Consider the following 19,853-nt stretch of genomic DNA (forward strand, 5'->3'; position numbering starts at 1 on the left):
CACTTCCCTTCTCTAGTGCTGTGTACTCAGTCTTTCATTGAGTCTTTGTGCTGAACCTCACATGCTGCCTCTCCTCTGGCTTTACTTTTCATGACTTTATGCTATTCAAATGTTCACATGAAACTCAAACAGGGTTGGATCAGATGACCTCCAAAATCTGTACAAACCCTGAAACTTTAGGATTCTTCGGTAATTATCACAAACATCCATTGAAGACCAAAACAGGATGTATATAACTGAGGCTGTTCTCATCACAGCACTGATATCTACTAAGAACTCTGAGATGAAATTCTAGATCCTGTCATTCTGAACACTGCTCTAAACTCAATACTATATTTCCTTGCAACTTCCTTTCCCCTGGACCAATGCAAAAGGAGAATACACAGGAAGACAGTGTGGGTTGTATGGGCTCTCTAGATCCATCTAGAGGAAATATAGTTAAGAGTTCAGTGGGGGTGCTTCCTACCAAATCTTCTCTTTGTAGGTACGGCAAAAGTTTTTCACATAAGTTATTATAAAACATCAAGAAATTATACATATTGCCCATACCTCACCATAAAAATATTTAATGCAGGTGTTTCAAATTCAGTCAGAGGACCATCCAATTCCTGGCAGAGGCTTGAGGTCCAGGAATGACAGCAGAATATGGGTAGGAGACAACTTGAGAATATCCACAGACGTCAACTGGCCAACACTCAGTTTAGTAAAATTCTAGTTCTTTCTCTAGTGTATGATTATTATACCCTCTTTTTAGCTCTGCCTTGACCCTAACTTAGTGTCACACGTTTCTTCTTTAGCTCCGTTTCCATGCCAACAGGATTGTTTAAAAATACTTTTAAGACAGGGGCACCTGGCTGGCTCAGTCAGAAGAGCATGCAACTCTTGCTCTCAGCTGTGAGTTCGAGCCCCACATTGGGTATAGAGATTTAAACTTAAAAAGACATTAAATACTTTTAAGACATACTCAATTTTCTCAATTGTCCAAATGTAGTAGCTGAGAAGACAGAAATATTAACCAACCTAATTAATCAGAAAGCCATTCAACTATTTTTCCTCTACTGCAGGCCTTACAGCAAAACCTCTAGGTCTGGTCTGCTCCACTTTAAGGGGCTTAGGTGCCATCATTGAAATGAGTGGTGAGCTGTGATACTGCCCTGACGGTTTCTTTCCCCGGCTACTCTGCAGGGGAATGCAAACCTGGCATATGGTGTGTGAAATGCCTTGCAGACTAAGATACCTCAGCCCCCAAAGAGGAAACAACAGAGAGAAAAAGAATGAAGATGAATGTTCACACATCACTGCCTGGAGGCTTCTATAGAACATGTGCAGTGTGAGAATTTTCAAAGGCTGACAGATGCGCTTTAATAGAAAGAGGTAAAAGATAAGATTCATAAGGCTTGCTTCACATTTTATAGAGGGATAGGTCTTGGGAAGCCCAGTATACTTTATAATTATGTTTTAAAATACAGTAATGTTGGATTATAACATAACTACTGCTGAAAATAAAGTGATGAGGGATGCCTGGGTGACTCAGTCGGTTGGGCGTCTGACTTTCGCTTAGGTCATGATCTCACAGTTGGTGGGTTCGAGCCCTGGGTTGGGCTCTGTGCTGACAGCTCAGAGCCTGGAGCCTGCTTCAGATTCTATGTCTCTTTCTCTCTCTGCCCCTCCCCCACTAGCGCTCTCTCTCAAATAAATGTTAAAAAAAAATTTTTTTTAAAAGAAAATAAAGTTACGAACTAACAAAAAGGCTTTAGCAAAGGTCAATTTCAAAGTAAAAATAAGGTAAGATTTAATCCAAAACATTCTCCTTATTCTAAGTTTTGGTAATTCTTGGGACCCTAACTGGATTAAAATAGAATGATATGACCAGTACTCTGAAGAATCATCATAGCGTGTACACAAAATAGAGAATAAATTTTTAATGGTATCAAAAACAGAACTTTTTGGCCAATTTAGTACTTGCTGGAATAAAGTTGCAAAATGTTACTCAGTAACGGACTTAGCTTCTAAATCAAGCCGGAATTACACATACTCTGTATATTACTTGAGTATATACAAGTACATTCCATGATAACATGCAGAGACATGGAAACAAGAAGAGTACTATCAAGTCAAGATCACCATCTCTACTCTCTGTTGATGAAATACACTGAAAACAAAACACCTGTTCAGTAATCCAGAATAGCTAATTTTGAAAAGGGGGTTTTAAATGTTGCTCTTTTCAAGAACTCAGATAAACTCCATGGGGTTAAATTTGATTTTGTTTTCTCAACGTGAAAAAAGAGAAGCAGATAATCTGCTATAGCTATGGGAATATCTTTTTCTTTTTCTTCCATATCAAATTAAAAGGTTTGATAGACTTACTGTCCCCAGGAAAAAGGACTCTTCGCATTCTACTGGTAAGAATGAATCCCTTAAAGCTCTCAGACATACGAGTGTCACACCACCTGCAGCAACATATGCTTAAAGTACCTTTAATGAGACGGTCACATGAGACAGGAGTTTAATTTTCCTGAGAACTAAAGTAGACGTATGAAATAAAACAGGGTATGAAAGTGACCTGAGTTCACAGGAGTCTCTAAATTCGAAAGAGATTGCTTCAGCTTTGCGAAGATCTCATCAAAAGCCTTTTATAGCAAGAGTCACATATTTGGTCACGGGGCTTCGGGGCCTTTTTAAGCACTCAAAAGAAGTGCTTTATGTTGTGCAAATTCCATGAAAGCCCAGGACAAGGGACTGATGGTGCTCAGGAAAACCTACAGGTGAGCCCACAGATTCCACGGCTTTTTGTAAAGAACGGAATGGGTGAGATGCACAACTGACCAACTTTGCTCCCAGCTTGACAATTATTGGGCAGCTAAGAAAATCCTTGGAAGATAAGCAAAGACAGCACCTTACGTGGAACCTAGGGGAAGCCACTCAAAAGTGAGTTAGTTGGGGTAGAGATGGCTACTGGTCTCTTCTAAGTAACTCCTCCTTTGTATGTGAGAACCACAGAACATATACGACAAGGAGGACAAAATATCGGCTTCACAGTCTTCTCTCCAAATTACGCATTGCAACTTCTGTTATTATTACTGTCTGCAAACTACTAAGAGGTCACGTGGGAATTGTAGTCACTGAATAGCACATAAAAGAATACAGTGCAGCTTCAATCTGAGCTCTTCTATTTGCTCTGTAATCTAATTCAAGGCACTTTAAAATGTTTTGGTGCCTTAGTGTATTAACACGAAACAGGAGGAAAACACTCATTTACTTACCTCAAGGAGTACTACAGAGATGACTGAATCTTAAAGCACTTTGAGCTCCTCAGATGAAAAGCACTGTGGAGACAATCACAGCGGAGGAATACTCTTCCAGTGCCTCGGGATCCTGATCTATTGTGTCTTGTGTCTCAACCATGTTTTCTCGAACACTTCACAAGTAAAATCTGTGAGTGGCACTCCATCCCTTTATATATGTTAATTGTTTGGCACACAGATGTTTATATATTGAAAATAGTTGTAGTATTCACCACTCCAAAGTTGTTTACTAATTTTCCCATAAGGTTAATGAAATGTAGCCATGATGGAGTACTTTGTGTCAAATTTAGAAAACTTTAGCTTTCTTCTGAGGTACATGTGACATAACGAAAAGTTCATTTTGTTTTCAAAATAACTGAACTAGTGTTATTTATGTGAAACCACAAGTTTTTAATGACAAAAATACTGAAAGTATGCCACAGTGTCTATATATTCATCTGAAGAGTACAAAGATGGAGTTTTGAGGAAAAAAGGGTCTTAACACTATAGAAAAGAAATGTGGTTCTTAAATTGTTCAAAGGAAACATTTTAAAAATGTAATGCTTCATGTATTGAAATAAAGCAGTTAGAGGTAATAAATTATAAATACAGTAGTTCAAATATTGTTTCTTTTTTTAGCATTAGTTTTTCTAAGCAAGTTAAATTCAAAAACACCTTAAACTCTGTTATCCTCTTCTGTCAAAGGACCTGTGGAAATAGAAGCTTTTGCAGAAATCGACAACAGTAATAACACCTTGTGGTCTTTACATAGACTACACTGGATCTTGACCATTTTAGAGTTACAACATATTTTGGTTAATACATTAGATTCAACTCATTAATATGCCTTTATATTTGGGGGAAATTAGATTGTGATTTATAACGTAGTTCACCCAAACTCAATTCCAGGTCTTGCTTGATTCTCTGCAGGAGGCTCTGTCAGACTCATAATTAAAATGATGAAAAGTGTAAATATCTTCTTTCAGACTGAAAAAATATTTGTTTTTTAAATAAAGTGCTTTAAATTCAAATATTTCTTGCCCTAAACAAAACTGAAACACACTTAAACCTGAAATCTCCATCATATCTTGACACACATATTTTAACAGGAAGAAATCAGTTTGGGGCCATTAGTGTCCTTCAAGAGTTCAGATTGGATCTAAATTGGGTTTTGCATTATTATCGTGCTCATGTTTGTACATGAAGGTTAAAAGAAAGAGGGCAACATCCAAGGATGACCAATAGGCGGTATGAGATGTGACAGCTGACCAATAGCGGCTTTCCACAAGGCCTTCTCGGAGTTCAAAATCAATTCTGTGATCCAATTCCACTGAAAGGAAAAGAAAGTCAAACAAGTGAATAAGTATTACAATATGTTCTATATAGACTCTACCTAGAGTTGAGAATAAAAAATTAGCTAAGAGAAATGATTTTTTTATCCTTTTTTCCCCCCTCTTTAAAGTGACTTTCCACTCTAATCTCATGGAAAACAAACACCCACGACAGACTCAATAGCTCAGGATTCTATTTGGGAGAGTCCTTTCCTTTGTATGCTTAGGTCAGTATGGGATAATAAAGGAATAAAACAAACAAAATTGCTTGGTATCATAGAATATGTTTGGAGTAAAGAAACTGGCCTCAAATCCTAACTTTCCCATTTAATCTTTGTTCCTAATCTGTAAAATAAGAAAAACAGCCCTCTGGCAGAAGTGTGGGCCAGGCTTATGTGCAATAATGTCTGGGAGTGCATGCAGCAGGTCACTCAAACGCCCTCTCCATCACCTCGTTCTGTGGTTACTTTTTGTAGTCCTAAACTGCCTTCCTGCCCATGTGGCCACCATGGCACAGCCTGGTCCCCATGCAGTCAGCAGGGCCTCACATGTGCCTGAGACATACAAGTCCTCACTAAATGTCTGTTTGATAAAGAATCCACTGGGTGGCTGGGACAGTTAAACCAGGAGGAACAGTGGTGATCCCTGGGAGGAAGGACTTCATTTACAACAGCGCTGTGCTCAAACAATTCAGTGAATTTAATCAAGTCTTTTTCTAAAAGCCACAGAAAGTCCTTGCAATACCTGTTGGAGAAAAATCAAGGCTATAAGAGAATTGTAAAGGATCCATTTAATAAGTCCTTAGAGATAAAACACTTAGAAAAATAATACTTTGATCTCTAGGAATTCCTTTAAAAGAGTCAATGAGCTGTAGAAGACTTTGAAGGAGCTATCTTAAAAACAAAGAACACCCAAATCTTCGTTCGAAGTGCCAGAAGATGTAGCAAGTGGCAAAAATCAACGAGGCTGGAGAAAAAGCTGGGTTTTGTTTCACACTGGGAATTTGGTTTAGTTGCACATGGGAAATCGTATCACTCTAGAGAATGATTTCATATAAATGTTTAGCTAATGCTTACTTTAAATAGGTATTTTGTGACAATATCTTTTAGTGATTTAAAAGGGCATAGAGTTGTTACTTTTCTATTCAACTATGCTTTTCTGACAAGGAATGCCCACTGATCTATCTGTATATTTTAAGGTTACCCTTAAGCAGCATAAATACCAATTAGGTTATAAAACACTTGTAAAATATATTTACAAATTTTTTAAAACTTTTTTTCTCACTTAAATTACAATAAGCTAATCCGTAATACAGCAGAAATAGCTGAAATCTATGTGGGGAACTGGGGGGTAGTAATGTCTGAATCTTTTATCTCTTGTACTCCATAGGACATTTGAGTTCGATTTGTCGGCACATTCTGGCACAAGATACAGGAAGATGAAAAACGAGGAGACTGGAATTCTCAAGCGTGAAGAAGAGAAGTCAAGCTGGAGGTAGTTACAAAGAAAAGAGGAGAAATAAAATGAAAAACAGAAGAGATGAGAAACCCACACATTAATATCGGCAAAGACCACGAAGTTATCATTTCTACTTTAAAATGCCACTGTAGAACAGCCTTTCCTAGTCCAACGGCCTTAAGTTAAACTTTTGTTTTAAAGTTAAAAAAAAGGGATTTGTGTTTTGTTATAACAACTATTATTTGGCTTTGATTTTATGTCCCTGAGATTTATTCTTAAATGTGGTTACTGTTGTGAAACACTGCCTTTCATATACTAGACACTCAAATGCTGAACTTAATTATTGCCCTACTCTATGCCCTTGTCATTCTTACCACCTACAGTCAGTATGGTTAACTAGACTTGCCATCTCTCACCCTGGTTATTTATGTGTAGGCTATCCTCATCAAAATGGGAATTAGGTAGCCAGCCTGTACCCGATGAATCTGTTTTAGTCTCTCATCCTCCTTCCAAGGTTTATAACAGGTAGTGTGGTTGCCAGTGCAGGTGACCTCACAGGTGTTGGTTCTGCAGGCGGATGGATGGAATAAGGTGGGCCTACGTCTCACGTCTCTTCCTTTTATGTAGGTCACAGAATTCCCAAGGGAGCAAGGGTCTAGATGGCAGTTACCATTCTTTATGTGCTGTGAGATGAGCTCTTGGCCCAAATAGGCCTAAATGTATATGGAGTTGCCTTGGACCTATTTTCTTAATATTAGCACATCAAAAATGAGTGGCACAACACAGCGGGTAGTTTTTTCCTAGTTTTAGTCACTGAATTAGGTCAAAGAGAAAGGAAAACATAATATCATCACTCTGTCCCTTTTTTCTCTCTTTTGAGTGCCTTAAGTGCTAGAATTCCTCTATCCACAAAGAAAGGAATGAGATCCTGAACTGAAGAGAAGTGAAACTGAGAAAAAATACTGTGGGATCTTATCAATCATCAGCAGTTGCCTTATACTGCCTTAAAGCATGGGTTATTTTCTTTTCTGGGGAGTCTGGCACAGAGGCCTAGTTCCCTTCCTATTCCCCAGAGTGAATGTTTGCAGTGTATGAAGTATGTAGGGGTGAAGTGTCATCAGGACTGTGCTTTCATCAGAGAACTCTCTGCACAAGGCTTGTCCACATGGATACTGTATTAGAAAACATAACACATGTGAATAGGAAGTGCACATCTTAGTCTTAAAATGTGTACTAATTGGACAGGTTTCTATTGCTTAATGGCTTTAACTTCCTTGGAGAGAAATTTTCAAAAACTTAATGAATCTTAAAAGTGGTCTTATTTCTAAGTATTAATTTTGGTCATAATTGCATGATTTTTGGCTACAGGCAGACACCAGGAAAAATACCAGTAAAGCAAGTTGTGTTTTCAAATGACTAGCAAAAGCTTCTTTCATAGTAAAAAAGATTATGCTGAGTTCTTGCTGGGTAAATTATGTCTTGTTATTTCTGTGTTGCCTCAGAGCAACTATACATTTCATGTGGTTAGGTGTTTGACATCAAGGAATATTTACATTTTGTGAACGGTTATAATTTCAAATATATTTAAGGATATTCTCTATCCTTGATATTATAATCAGTTTTCATATCTGCCAAAATAATTTCCCAACACTAATCTGTCTTGAAAGATATTCAAATACCTAATGTTTGATAACAGATGGGCTTTGTGGGTAAATCTTGAATACAAAAAAACTCCAGGAGATGGCCCTCTACAATCTGGTTTAAGAAACTTTTCCAATCACATTCAGAACTATTCCCTTCTATTCATCCTTGGCTCTTCTCAAGAAAACTAACTACATACATACATACCTCTACATACCCTGTGCTTTTCCGTATGCTGTTTCTTCTCCCTGCAATGTCTTTTCATCACCGTGTGTCCAAATTCTACCTCCACAGAGCCTTTTATAATTTTTCGAGGTGAAAGCATTTTCTCATTCCCTAGAACTGACGGAGTCCTTTACCAGTACCTTTGTTATGTGGCTCATCACATCTACCATATGTTATAAATATTTATGTAGCAATCTACTTCTCTACTAGGTAAATATATATTCTCTAGAAAATGCTCAATTTCCACACTAGCATTTAGTATCTTTATGGGCAGTACTGACGTCTGTTTCATTTTGGTATCTTTTCTAGTGGCTATCTTGGTACTTTGGCTCATGGTAAACATTTAATAAATAATTGTTAAATGCAAAAAAGTAGGGGAAGAGAAATAGAAGCCATACACACATTACCATTTGAATCAGTTTGGTGTAGTTAATGTTTAGATAGCTGGGATGGTTTTAAGATAATATGTGTAAGGGTGACTTGAACGCAGGATAAATGAGTGGATTAACTTCTGTGTTGAATTAAATATGCAAAAACCAAAGTCAAATAATTTCTTCATGGATGTGACTAACTATTACGTGAGCAGGGGGCAGAGAGAGCACTTATATAAGATCATTCCTTAAGGGAAATTCATGAAGTTTCATCAAAACAAACTGTTGCTAGGGAGCATAAAAACACAAACCAGTTTGTTATATTAAAATACTGTTTTGGAATTTTTATCAAGGAAGTTTTTTTGAAAACAGAAGAAATATGTATGGAAATTAGCAATTACATAGAGAAGTTGTAAAATTAAATGTGGTTAAAAATCCAAGGAAAAACCTGTAACATTTTTTGTTAAAGACAAAATCCAATATTAAAAAAAAAGGAAAAGGAAAAGGAGAGGAGCTGTGGAAAAAGGAATGAAAGTTAATGATAAAAATGATTTTAAACTAAGATTAATCCTTAGTGGTACATTTAGAATCTGCTAAAAATTAAGAGACTGAAAATATCTCTTGTATCCAATAATGCTAAATTTTTAAATGCAAACCTACCCTTCTTAAAGAAAAAATATTTGTGTTGAAACCAGATAGCAGCAGCTAGGGCACACCCACAGCCCTAAGTAGTAGCGGTACTGATACCTGAAATAACTAGGAATAATTACATTTCTTACACTATGAGACTTTATATCTAAATGTCTTACATGTAAAGAACAGTGAACCTCTTTGCAGCCTTTGGGACAATAAAGGAGGAAGATGACCTCATGCTTTTCTTCCCTCTCCAAAAGGTTGCTTCTTTGTAGGAATGTATAGGAGTATCATTTTAGCACACTAAGGGACTAATCAATACTTGGGTTTCAGGACCCCTACTATTTAAGGTTAGAATATACAGGAAAAAATTACATAGCAAATGGTCTGTAATGGTTAACATTCAAGCTGATCTCATAGAAGAACTGATGCAAGTTTTCAGTGAGCAGAAGACCTATAAGTGGATAATTTTTATTGTACTCTGAGTGCTATTCCTGACATATACCATACCGAGGGTATTATCTTTATTCTGCATTACATTTTCCGGAAAAAGAAGTTGTGGGAGATTAAAGAACGATTCCTGAAGTCTGAAATCTGTGAAAAAAAAAACACAAGATGCTGTAAAGTGTTGGCTGATGGTTACAAAGGGCCTTCAATGATGCAGTGGCCAAAAGTTAGAACAACACTCCCAAATATGCTGATTAAACCTAGCATACATAAAGAAGTACACACTGGTTTTTATGAAGAGCTCTTTCATGGAAAATGTAAGCATCATTAACTTTGCAATACAATGTCATAATCTGTTAACACCCAGATATCCCCCAAATTAATAGCTCATTTAAGTTCTAACCTTGAGGCAAAACAATGTTAAAAGAAACAGATATTTTCTTTCCGTAATATGATACAAACATAAGGGAGTACAAGAAATGAAGCCATAAAACTACCGTAAATAAGCCCGGACTTTTCAAAAGAAATGAAGACTAGCTATTGATATTCAACTTGATGAGAATAAAGTGGTTTCAACTGACAACACATACTCTTCAAAGAGAGAAGCCCTGATGGATCATGAAAATTCAAAGCCTGTGTCCATCTTACCCTCAAAAAGCAAGAGAATCAAAGTTGGCAGCTTCAGAATAAAGGTCATCAGGAACTGAGGCAATCAATGCAAGCAGAACGAAGAAAGGAAGGAAGCCAGAATCACCTAATCACAATGACCAAATCCCAGAAAGAAGGCTTAAGGAAGAAAGGTTTTAGGATTTGCAAGATACAGCCACTATGTGCATAATAGAGCAACTATGACATAAAAAAACATCCAAATCAGGATTACAAAGAAGAGTGTATTATTGAAGCAAGTCTAACAATTAGTAAGGCAAATCTTGAGAATCTGATTTTAAAAGGTGGAATTCTACTATAATAGTTTAATTTTAATAGTTACATCTATGTCTAGAGATAAATATCTATAACTAAGACTCACGATTAGCTCATATTTAGTGGAGTCTATAGTCTACAAGGACTTTACCATTAAGACCAACAAAGAAAGAATTTATATGCAAGACTGACAGAAAATGTATTTTGTTAAGCTATCAAAGTATAATGATGCAATGCAGCTGAGCACCTCTATTAATTGTTGTCCTGAAAGAAGAAACAGGTTTCTCTGTTATCATTTTGAAATTACTATGTTAAATAGTAAAAAGACCACAGAAACAGCTTTCTTCCTTCAGATCCTATGGATTCTCTCTTTGTCTTCGTTACCCTTTCTTGGGGGCTCAAATCCCACTTCATTCTTGTTCCCTCAGTCACCCTAATGTTTATTTACTAGCATCATTGCTGTGTATTAACATTACAAGGAATTGTGACTTTTTACCTGTCATCTTACAAAATTCTTTTAAACTATTTTTCTTCAGAAACTTTAGAGCTGTGATCTCTGTATGTCACAACAGAGTTTTGTATTTTTACAGCCGCATTTCTGAATAAGTAGAAGTGAAAGCTTAAGTCAGCAATAATAAGAAAACGAAAAAAATGAATTTTATACAAATATCAAAGTCTGAAATGAATTTTCTAGGCAGTGTTCAAAAGGCTTACAATTATAAAATTTTTAGTAATCAGAGTCTCACATAAATAGGAGTAAGTTAAAAAATGCTATTGGTCCGAATAGAAATGTCCAACTCAGGAATGTCCGGGATAATGGCTCCTGGAGTAGGGCTAACTGTGGAGAAAGATCCAGCCTCTAGAACCACCACACTTGAACTTCCTTTTTAAGTATGTTTGATGGATGGCAATGGACACTGGTCATTTTAAAATACAGAGTAGCAGACACAGCAAGAAGACAAGGCTACAAGTATCTGAAATAAAATCTGTTTAAACATTTATAGAGAAAGAAAGGAAAAGTTTTCCCTGATTGCTATAGTAACAAAAAGCAGCTAGATTGAGAATCTACATTTCTTTATATAAGTCAATGGAAAAATAGGACTTATTAGTCTTCTTTTATGGACACTTGAAAATAAGGCTCAAATTTAGACCCTTGGGATTAAATATATATTAAATGTATAAGAGTTTCACAACTATGCAAGATTTTAAACCTTAGAAGTCTACTGGAAAGAATTAAATAGAGCTCCACTCTAATGCTAAGTCCAGCATAACTATCCATTCACTTATTCATTTCTTGAATATCTACTTTACACTAGGTAGCTGGGATAGAACTGGAAACCACACAGCGGATCCAATACAATATAAGCTTGAAGGCCTTTGTAATTTGGCTGGATGAATGAAACTCTGGAATTAGCAGCAGGATGGCTTTTAAAAAGTATCAAGAATATACACAGCAGAGGTTTAAAGCAATTACATGAATTTTTAAGGCTGAGAAGACCATATTTTTTAAAAATCTACTTTCTAAAAATCAGGGTGCTTTCTCCCAAAGAGATTTGTTTTATGCTCGGTGTTTAAGACCCTTGTGCCACCAGGCCCTGATTATTAATGTTCTTAATTCTTCATTCACCAATGAAGAGAGCAAAACTGCATTTACCTGGGAATTATACTTAAAAATATAATCAGGGGCATCTGGGTGGCTCAGTCGGTTAAGTATCCAACTCCTGATTTCAGCTCAGGTCATGATCTCACAGTTGTGAGATTGAGCCCTGTGCCAGGCTCCATGCGAAGTGTGGAGTCTGCTTTGGATTCTCTCTGTCTCTCTGCCCTTGCCCTGCTTGCATGCTCTCTCTCTCTCAAAAAATAAATAAAAAATATAATCAGAGGAAAAGTACTTTTTTTAAAAAAAAGCTAACTTATGCTTTACATTTTAGAGTTGACTGCTACCGTTAGTATCTTCATCCTCCCCACCTTCAAGTTGTAAGAGATAGAGTATTAACTTAAAGTAAGAAAAATATGAACTAACATGCAGAATCCAGAAAGCCAGAACTGCTATGTGGAAGGGTCTGTGTTGCAACAGTGGTAGTGGGAAGCGAGCCAAGTGACTTCTTCTCGTCTTCTATTGAGTCTTTTGATGTCTCAGATGGCTGTGATGTAGATGAGCGTCCAAATCTTGAGAACAACATCCCTCCAAGGCCCTTTCCAATGCTAGCAGCCCCTATATTTCGCAAAACAGGGCAGTCAGTCTGTTGGAATCACACCACATACCAAGCTAAAGAGCACCATCCATAGTTACAGCCAATTGGCAGACGTTCCAAGTCCTAGTCATATTTTTCCAGGGTGGGAACATAGGAAAGTTACAATTTACACTGTAGGTTTCTAAGTAAAAATGGTGTTGAATAGAATGAGAGTTGTACAAACTGCAGGAATACAGTGTACAAAAGAATAAAGATTCTATTTTATTCAAGTGATCACTGTTGATTACAATATTTGGGAAGATTAAAAACGTTAATGAAAGAATCATACCATTGACGGGCATATATTTACTATTGATATGCTTCACTAATGAAGTTAAGTGAGTATGTTATAAAAAGCTATCAATAAACAAATCTGGGAGTATGACAAAGTGAAATCTCAATGAAAAGCCTATTTATAGTGCCATCTTGTGGCACTTTATATTAAGGCAACCTGTAACTAAGAACAACGGACAAATTCAAGGGGCACATAAACTAGCGCTACCCCAAACATTGTGGCTGGTGCTGGAGATGATTCAAAGAAATTAAATATCCTTGTTGACCCCAGGACAGACACGGTTTGAGAGACTGTTAAGACATGAATTGCAGAACTGGTTGGCAGGGACACCCTTAGAACTCAAGCACTCCCTCATTTTACAGATGAGGAAGCAGACCATTAAAAATGATGGGACTTCCCCAAGATCTCATAGTAGGTGGTAGGGCCAAGATTAAAATGAGGGCCTTGATTCCCAGACCTTTCCTTGTCTATCCAGCTATCTCATATTCTACATGTACAAGATCTGATCTAGTTAGAGAACCTTTGGGGATTTTAGTTCTCAAGTATGAACAGTGAGAGGGTAGTTAATTCTAGACATGGGTATTAAATGTTGGATGTTTTGTAATATGCAGAGTATTTTCAAGTACCCCAAATTTAATGCCTATCTAAAAAAGTACTTACATTTACTGATAAGAAATACTTAAGAGAAATTACCTAATATGCTTGCTTTGCCTATGTTTGTTATAGATTCCCCGTAGTGTCGACGGGACAAGACTGGTGAGGTCACAGGGCTTGGTATTGTTGAAATGCCTTCATTCTCTGAAATTGAGGTAGGTTCTTTTGCTGGGTGGAGAAAGCTTGGCTTCATATGCTCATAAGGTAGAGGATTAGAAGTATTATACCAGTGGATCTGGACAGGTGAAATGTTGCTGTAGTGTTTCAGTATTAATGGTTCTAATCTATAAGCCTTGATTTAAAAAAAATGCAAAGAAACACAACATTAAGGCACAATGCTTGGATTTTAGTAAACTGTTTATTCTTATTCTATTGCATGCTCAATAGACCTTAGGGAATTAAAAAAAAAACACCTGGTATTTCTAACATGCATTCCCATTTGTTCACTATTAATAATATGTAATTTGGTCTAATTATATATCCTTAATGATGAGATTATGGAAAAAACCAATTAGTGTTGGTCTAAGCTAACAGTGCCCATTAATTTGTTTTTCAGAAAAACAGATTCATTTTTATTAGGTTCTGATATCATATAACAATTAGATTTATGTTAGTCTCACCAACAAAGCTGAAGCAATAAACAGTAAACTAGGACACAGTAAATAAAGCCAATCTGTAACATCTTAGAAGCTCTTTGTAAACTCTATTTTCAAATAGATTAACATAGTAACAGCACAAATTAGATGCTGATTAAAGACCATTTGTCTGATGTGAAGAAGGGATGATATAGCAGAAAAGACAATGAATGGACTTGGCATTAGAATTCCCCAGGTTCACATTCTGGCCTCTGTCACTAACTGAATAATACCTACCAAGTCACAAGGTTTCAGAGTCACTGTTTCCTGAGCTGTAGAAATCAGATTAACACTTCCTACCTCACAAGGATGTTGGCAAGAACAGACAACACTTGTAAATACTGCTTAGCACAGTTCTGACATAAACTTTATTTAAAAAAACTTTACTTAAAAAAATCACAGGAAAAACTATAAAATGAATAATAAAAAATAACTTAATAAAATGACATTGGAGCCCTCCTTTATGATATAACAAAATTTTAAGATTATACCAAGGACAGGGTATACACTGATAACTCAGAGTTCCCCTACAAACTCAAGTTCACTTTCAAGTTATAAGATAATGAGTAAAATGAATATATATTAATGAAATACTAAATGGTTAGCTGGGTGTTTTTACATATATTTTACTTAATCCTAACCATTTTAGGAGGTAAAATTTTGTCATCTGCATTACATAGATAAGTCTTGGGAGTGACTTGGCCAAGATTGTGCCGTCTGTATTTGAATCTAATACTAGATTCTCAGTGAAATTCATTTCTTTTTTTTAAATTTTTTTTTTCAACGTTTATTTATTTTTGGAACAGAGAGAGACAGAGCATGAACGGGGGAGGGGCAGAGAGAGAGGGAGACACAGAATCGGAAACAGGCTCCAGGCTCCGAGCCATCAGCCCAGAGCCTGACGCGGGGCTCGAACTCACGGACCGCGAGATCGTGACCTGGCTGAAGTCGGACGCTTAACCGACTGCGCCACCCAGGCGCCCCGAAATTCATTTCTTAAAGATAGTATTTTTGATTCTTTAACACATAGGTAATTGTTAAAATTTTAATATTTAATCAATGCTATATTTACTTGGTACTAGCTAAAGATACTTGAAAAGACTTCACACAATTACACAAAGCAAACTTTCTGAGAATGAAGGTTATTTAAAATAGTTTCTTTTAAATTTAGTTCTGTCTAGCCTTGTCCCCAAAAAGATTTAAGAAGCGTTTTTCTCATCTAAAAATCTTACTTGATAGTATACAATTTACCCGGATGCAAGATCACTGGAGTGATTAAAAACATTAAACACTAAACATTAAAAAATTATTAACAGTATAAACATAAAAGAGAATGAAAAACCCCAGATTTAAAATTCGACCAGGCTAAAATAAATTCTTCCACTTTTTCATGTTTAATACATTTCAAATAGGGTCTACCAAACACATTTCAATATGGTAGCATGTTTTAAAGAAAAAAAAAATTAAAATGGAATTTTCAAAATTTGTGGTTGCTGGGTTATTGGTATTACAATTGGTTGTGGTTAGGCAGTCCAGAAGATTCCTATTCCTTGTACTATCTGTCCAGAGATAATAGTTTTACATTATGCTCTTATAACATAGATCACCTCTGAGGTATTTCCGAGCCCTAAATTAACCAAAACACCAATGTCTTAAAGATATGAACCTATGAAAATATAATCAGATAAATCAACTCATTTCTCATTAGTTCAGTTGTACCTTGCAATATTTCATAGTCTTTTATGAATAATTTAATGTTGAGGGAAAAATATCTATAACTGCAACTCACCACTGGATCTGTTGGATGAAAAATATTCAGTAACCGATTACAAATCTCTCTGGGCAAAATATGGTCTTGACTTCCAGTGTTCCCTGGGCGGATGCCACGCAATGCCAAGAAAACCGCTAATGGGGATCCCATGCAGAAGAAATTCTCAACCTAAAATGATAAAGTCATCCCAAATTTTAAACCTGGTGGTAGTTTTTCTCAGTAGGATTTGGGCACAACATAACACATGGCAAAATATGAACAATAAAATTATCTTCAAATATGTCTTTTTTCACAAGCTTTGTTCAGATGGTATCTGCCATAATTATATGCCAACCATTAATTAGTCTAAAAAATCCATTTTTAGAAGCAACTTCATTATCTTTAAATCTAACAGAAAACAAAAAATGAGAAGAAAAGGAGAAGGAAGACCATTTCATTGTGTGTTTTCACACACTAGTCCAAGTTTTATCAAGCTACTATTTTGTGTGAAGTAATATTCTAATGCTATCAACGTTTTAATAAAGACCAATAAGGCAGAGGAATCCTGTGGGGGAGGCATAATAAAATAAATGAATAGGGGGAAAGCCTGCTGTAAGAGAGAGGGACAATTAATTCCACCTCAGAGTTTTTACACAGGAGGAAGCATTTTTTTCCACATTGTTAAGTTTTTTTTTTAATTCCAGTATAATTAACATACATTGTTATATTAGTTTCACGTGTAAAATATAATGACTCAACAATTCTATACATTACTCAAAGCTCATCACAGTAAGTGTCCTCTTAATTCCCTTTACCTATTTCATCCACGTTCCACCCCCCCCCCCCCCCCCCGGTAACCATCAGTTTGTTCTTTATGGTTAAGAGTCTGTTTTTTGGTTTGTCTTGTTTTTTTCTTTGTTCCTTTGTTTTGTTTCTTAAATTCTACATGAATGAAATCATATGGTACTTGTGTTCCTCTGGCTGACTTATTTCACTTAGCATTGTACCCACTAGATCTATCCATGTTGCTGCAAATAGCAAGACTTCATTTTTGTTTTTACGGCTGAGTAATATTCCACATCTTCATCCGTTCATCTATCAATGGACACTTAAGTTTCTTCCCTAATTTGGTTATTATACATAATGCTGCAATAAACACAGCGGTGCATTTATCTTTTTGAATTAGTGATTTCGAATTCTTTGGGTAAATACTCATTAATGGAATTACTGGATCATATGGTAATTCTATTTTTAATTTTTTGAGGAACCTCCATACTGTTTTCCACAGTGGCTGCACCAGTTTTCATTTCCACCCACAGTGCACAAGTATTCCTTTTTCTCCACATCCTCTCCAATACTTGCTGTTTTTTGTGTTTTTGATTTCAGCCATTCTGACAGATGTGAGGTGATACCTCACTGTGGTTTTGATTTGCATTTCCTTTATGCAAAGGATATGATATTGAGCATCTTTTCATGTGTCTGTTGGCCATCTGGATGTCTTCTTTGGAGAAAAGTCTATTCGTCTTCTGATACACAGGAGAAAGCATTTGCATTGGCCATAAAAAACAAAAAGGATTTCTACACCTGGGGCTGGTCATTGGGGCCAGAAAGGAGGACATTTTAGGCTGATACAATCACATGAACTAAAGCAGAGGCAGGAGAGAACCTGGCTCAATTTAGGAAGAATAAGTAGTCTGACATAGTTGAAAAATTGGGTGTCAGGAAAATGTAACTTGGAATGAGAATGCACAGAATCTTGACTACTTGGTTAAAAAAGTAGGACTTAATCGATTTTATGAGTAGTGAAGGAGAACAGGATTTGACCCATGTTTTAGGAGGTTAGTAAACCTGGTAGTAGTATGTGGATGAACTGGAAAATTTAGAGTCTGGTGACTCAGAGACAAGTTAGGAAACTACTGAAAGTGTTTAGGCAAGAGATAATCTGAACCTGGGCAGGGCGAGATGTTCCATTCAGAAATAGAAATGGGAGAGGAGAAGTGGAATCAATATGACTGAATGAAGATGAGGATGAGGAATGAGTCAGAGGCAAGTCACAAGGTTTGGGTCTGGCTAACTGGGAAGACAGTAGTTCCATCAACTGCAACAGGAAACTGTAGGTAAGTTCTGTTTTTGTTCACAATTAAGTTTGAAGTATCTGTAACGTATCTAATTTACAGGGGCTGAAATTCTAAGGCAAGAGATACAGAATTGGATATGTCATCTCCCAACTCTATGTATCACCATTACAGAAGTGACACGTAAAACCAAGAGAAGTGGTAAGATGGCTTATGAAGTGCATAGATATGCATAGTGCATATCTCTCAAAATAAACAAACATTTAAGAGTAAAAAGGAGGAGTGCCTGGGTGGCTCAGTCAGTTGGGCATCCGACTTCAGCTCAAGTCATGATCTCATGGCTGCTGAGTTTGAGCCCCGCATTGGGCTCTGTGCTGAAAGCTCCGGAGCCTGGAGCCTGTTTTGGAGTCTGTGTCTCCCTCTCTCTCCGTCCCTCCCCAACTCATGCTCTCTCTCTCTCTCTCTCTCTCTCTCTCTCTCTACTTCAAAAATAAACATTACAAAAAATTAAAACAAAAAAGAAAAAAGGAGAAGGGCTTTAGCGAGAACTACATTTGATTAGCAGAGGAAGGAGGTAAGACTACAAAAGGGGAGGGAAAGGAGAACCACGATAATGCAGTATACATGAAAGGCACGTGAGAGGGCTTCCAGAAAACTGGTGTGGTCAGCAGCACTGGATTATATATAGAACATGACACTTTACCTCTTAAGGTTGCCTAACTTCTCTCATATGTCCCATTATCCTGATGGGTGAGACGTCCCAAACTCATCATTCCATCTCATCTCCAACATCTAAGAAGTTATTGCACTTCACCTCATGGTCTTTCATCTGGACTATAACTATATATACTTGTCTCTGCCTCCAGTTTTACGTCCCTTTAATCTCTTCCCCACACTACATCTGAAGCGACTCTTCTTTTTTTCCCCCAAATAACGAATATATATTTTGAAAATGGTACCTCCATGTTAAAGAAGGTTTGAGAAAGTTTTTGTTTGCGTTTAAAGGACTGGGTAACTTCGACATGTCTGAAGGCTGAGGAAAATTAACTTGTGTTAAATTAAAACTATAAGAAAAAGCATTTGAAATGGTAAGTAACTGGGCTGTCTGGGTGGCTCAGTCAGTTGAGTGTCCAACTCTTGATTTTGGCTTAGGTCCTGAGCTCTGGGTTCGTGGGTCTGAGCCCTGCATTGGGCTCTGGCTCTACACTGACACCATAGAGCCTGCTCGGGATTCTCTTTCTCTCTCTCTCTCTCTGCGCCCCACCCCCCCTGCTTTTGCATGCTCTTTCTCAAATAAACATAAAAAAAAGAAAACAAAAAACATCATAGACAGTGACACAGATGAAAACACAAACTTTTGAAAGGATTAAGATAATTAAATAAAGGATAGGGAAAGATACAAAATATAGTTGAGATAGAAGAAAATTTAAGTAAATACTTTTTTTTTTATGTTTATCTTAGAGCGAGAGAGCATGCATGCACATGTGCATGCATGAGTCGGGGAGGGGCAGAGAGAGAGGGAGACAGAGAATCCCAAGCAGGCTCCATGCTCTCAGCACAAAACCCAGCAAGGGGCCAGAATGCAACAAACCATGAGATCATGACCTGAGCCAAACTCCTATGCTCAACCAATGGAGCCACCCAGGTGCTCCAATCTTTTTTTTTTTTTTTTAAATACATTTTAAAGTTTATTTTTGAGAGAGAGGGAGAAAGAACGCAAGTGACCAGGGGAGAGGCAGAGACAGAGGAGCAAGACAATCCCAAGCAGGCTCTATGCTCACTACAGAGCTCAATGTGGGCTCAAACCCACGAACCTTGAGACCATGACCTGAGCTGAAATCAAGAGTTAGTCGCTTAACTTAATGAACCACCCAGGCACCCCTATGTAAATCCTTTCTG

The 19,853-nt window shown here is 36.9% G+C and overlaps 1 protein-coding gene across 4 annotated transcripts in view; it reads right to left on the reverse strand.

Annotated features, from left to right (window-relative positions):
• Window positions 1-1,907: 1,907 nt before the first annotated feature.
• The window catches only part of DDHD1 (DDHD domain containing 1), a 110,075-nt gene continuing 92,129 nt past the window's right edge, over window positions 1,908-19,853 (reverse strand). For 2 of the 4 annotated variants that reach the window (XM_030319125.1, XM_030319127.1), the window contains 5 exons: window positions 15,919-16,068; window positions 13,534-13,786; window positions 12,335-12,526; window positions 9,454-9,537; window positions 1,908-4,614 (listed from right to left, as the gene is read on the reverse strand). In XM_030319125.1, the coding sequence (XP_030174985.1) occupies window positions 4,433-4,614; window positions 9,454-9,537; window positions 12,335-12,526; window positions 13,534-13,786; window positions 15,919-16,068 (861 nt within the window). In that variant the 3' untranslated portion in view covers window positions 1,908-4,432. The remainder of the gene's footprint in view (window positions 4,615-9,453; window positions 9,538-12,334; window positions 12,527-13,533; window positions 13,787-15,918; window positions 16,069-19,853) is intronic. The other 2 variants (XM_030319126.1, XM_030319128.1) reach the window with 1 other exon arrangement.

Source organism: Lynx canadensis, chromosome B3, assembly GCF_007474595.2.
Source record: "Lynx canadensis isolate LIC74 chromosome B3, mLynCan4.pri.v2, whole genome shotgun sequence".
Classification (NCBI taxonomy): Eukaryota; Metazoa; Chordata; class Mammalia; order Carnivora; family Felidae; genus Lynx; species Lynx canadensis.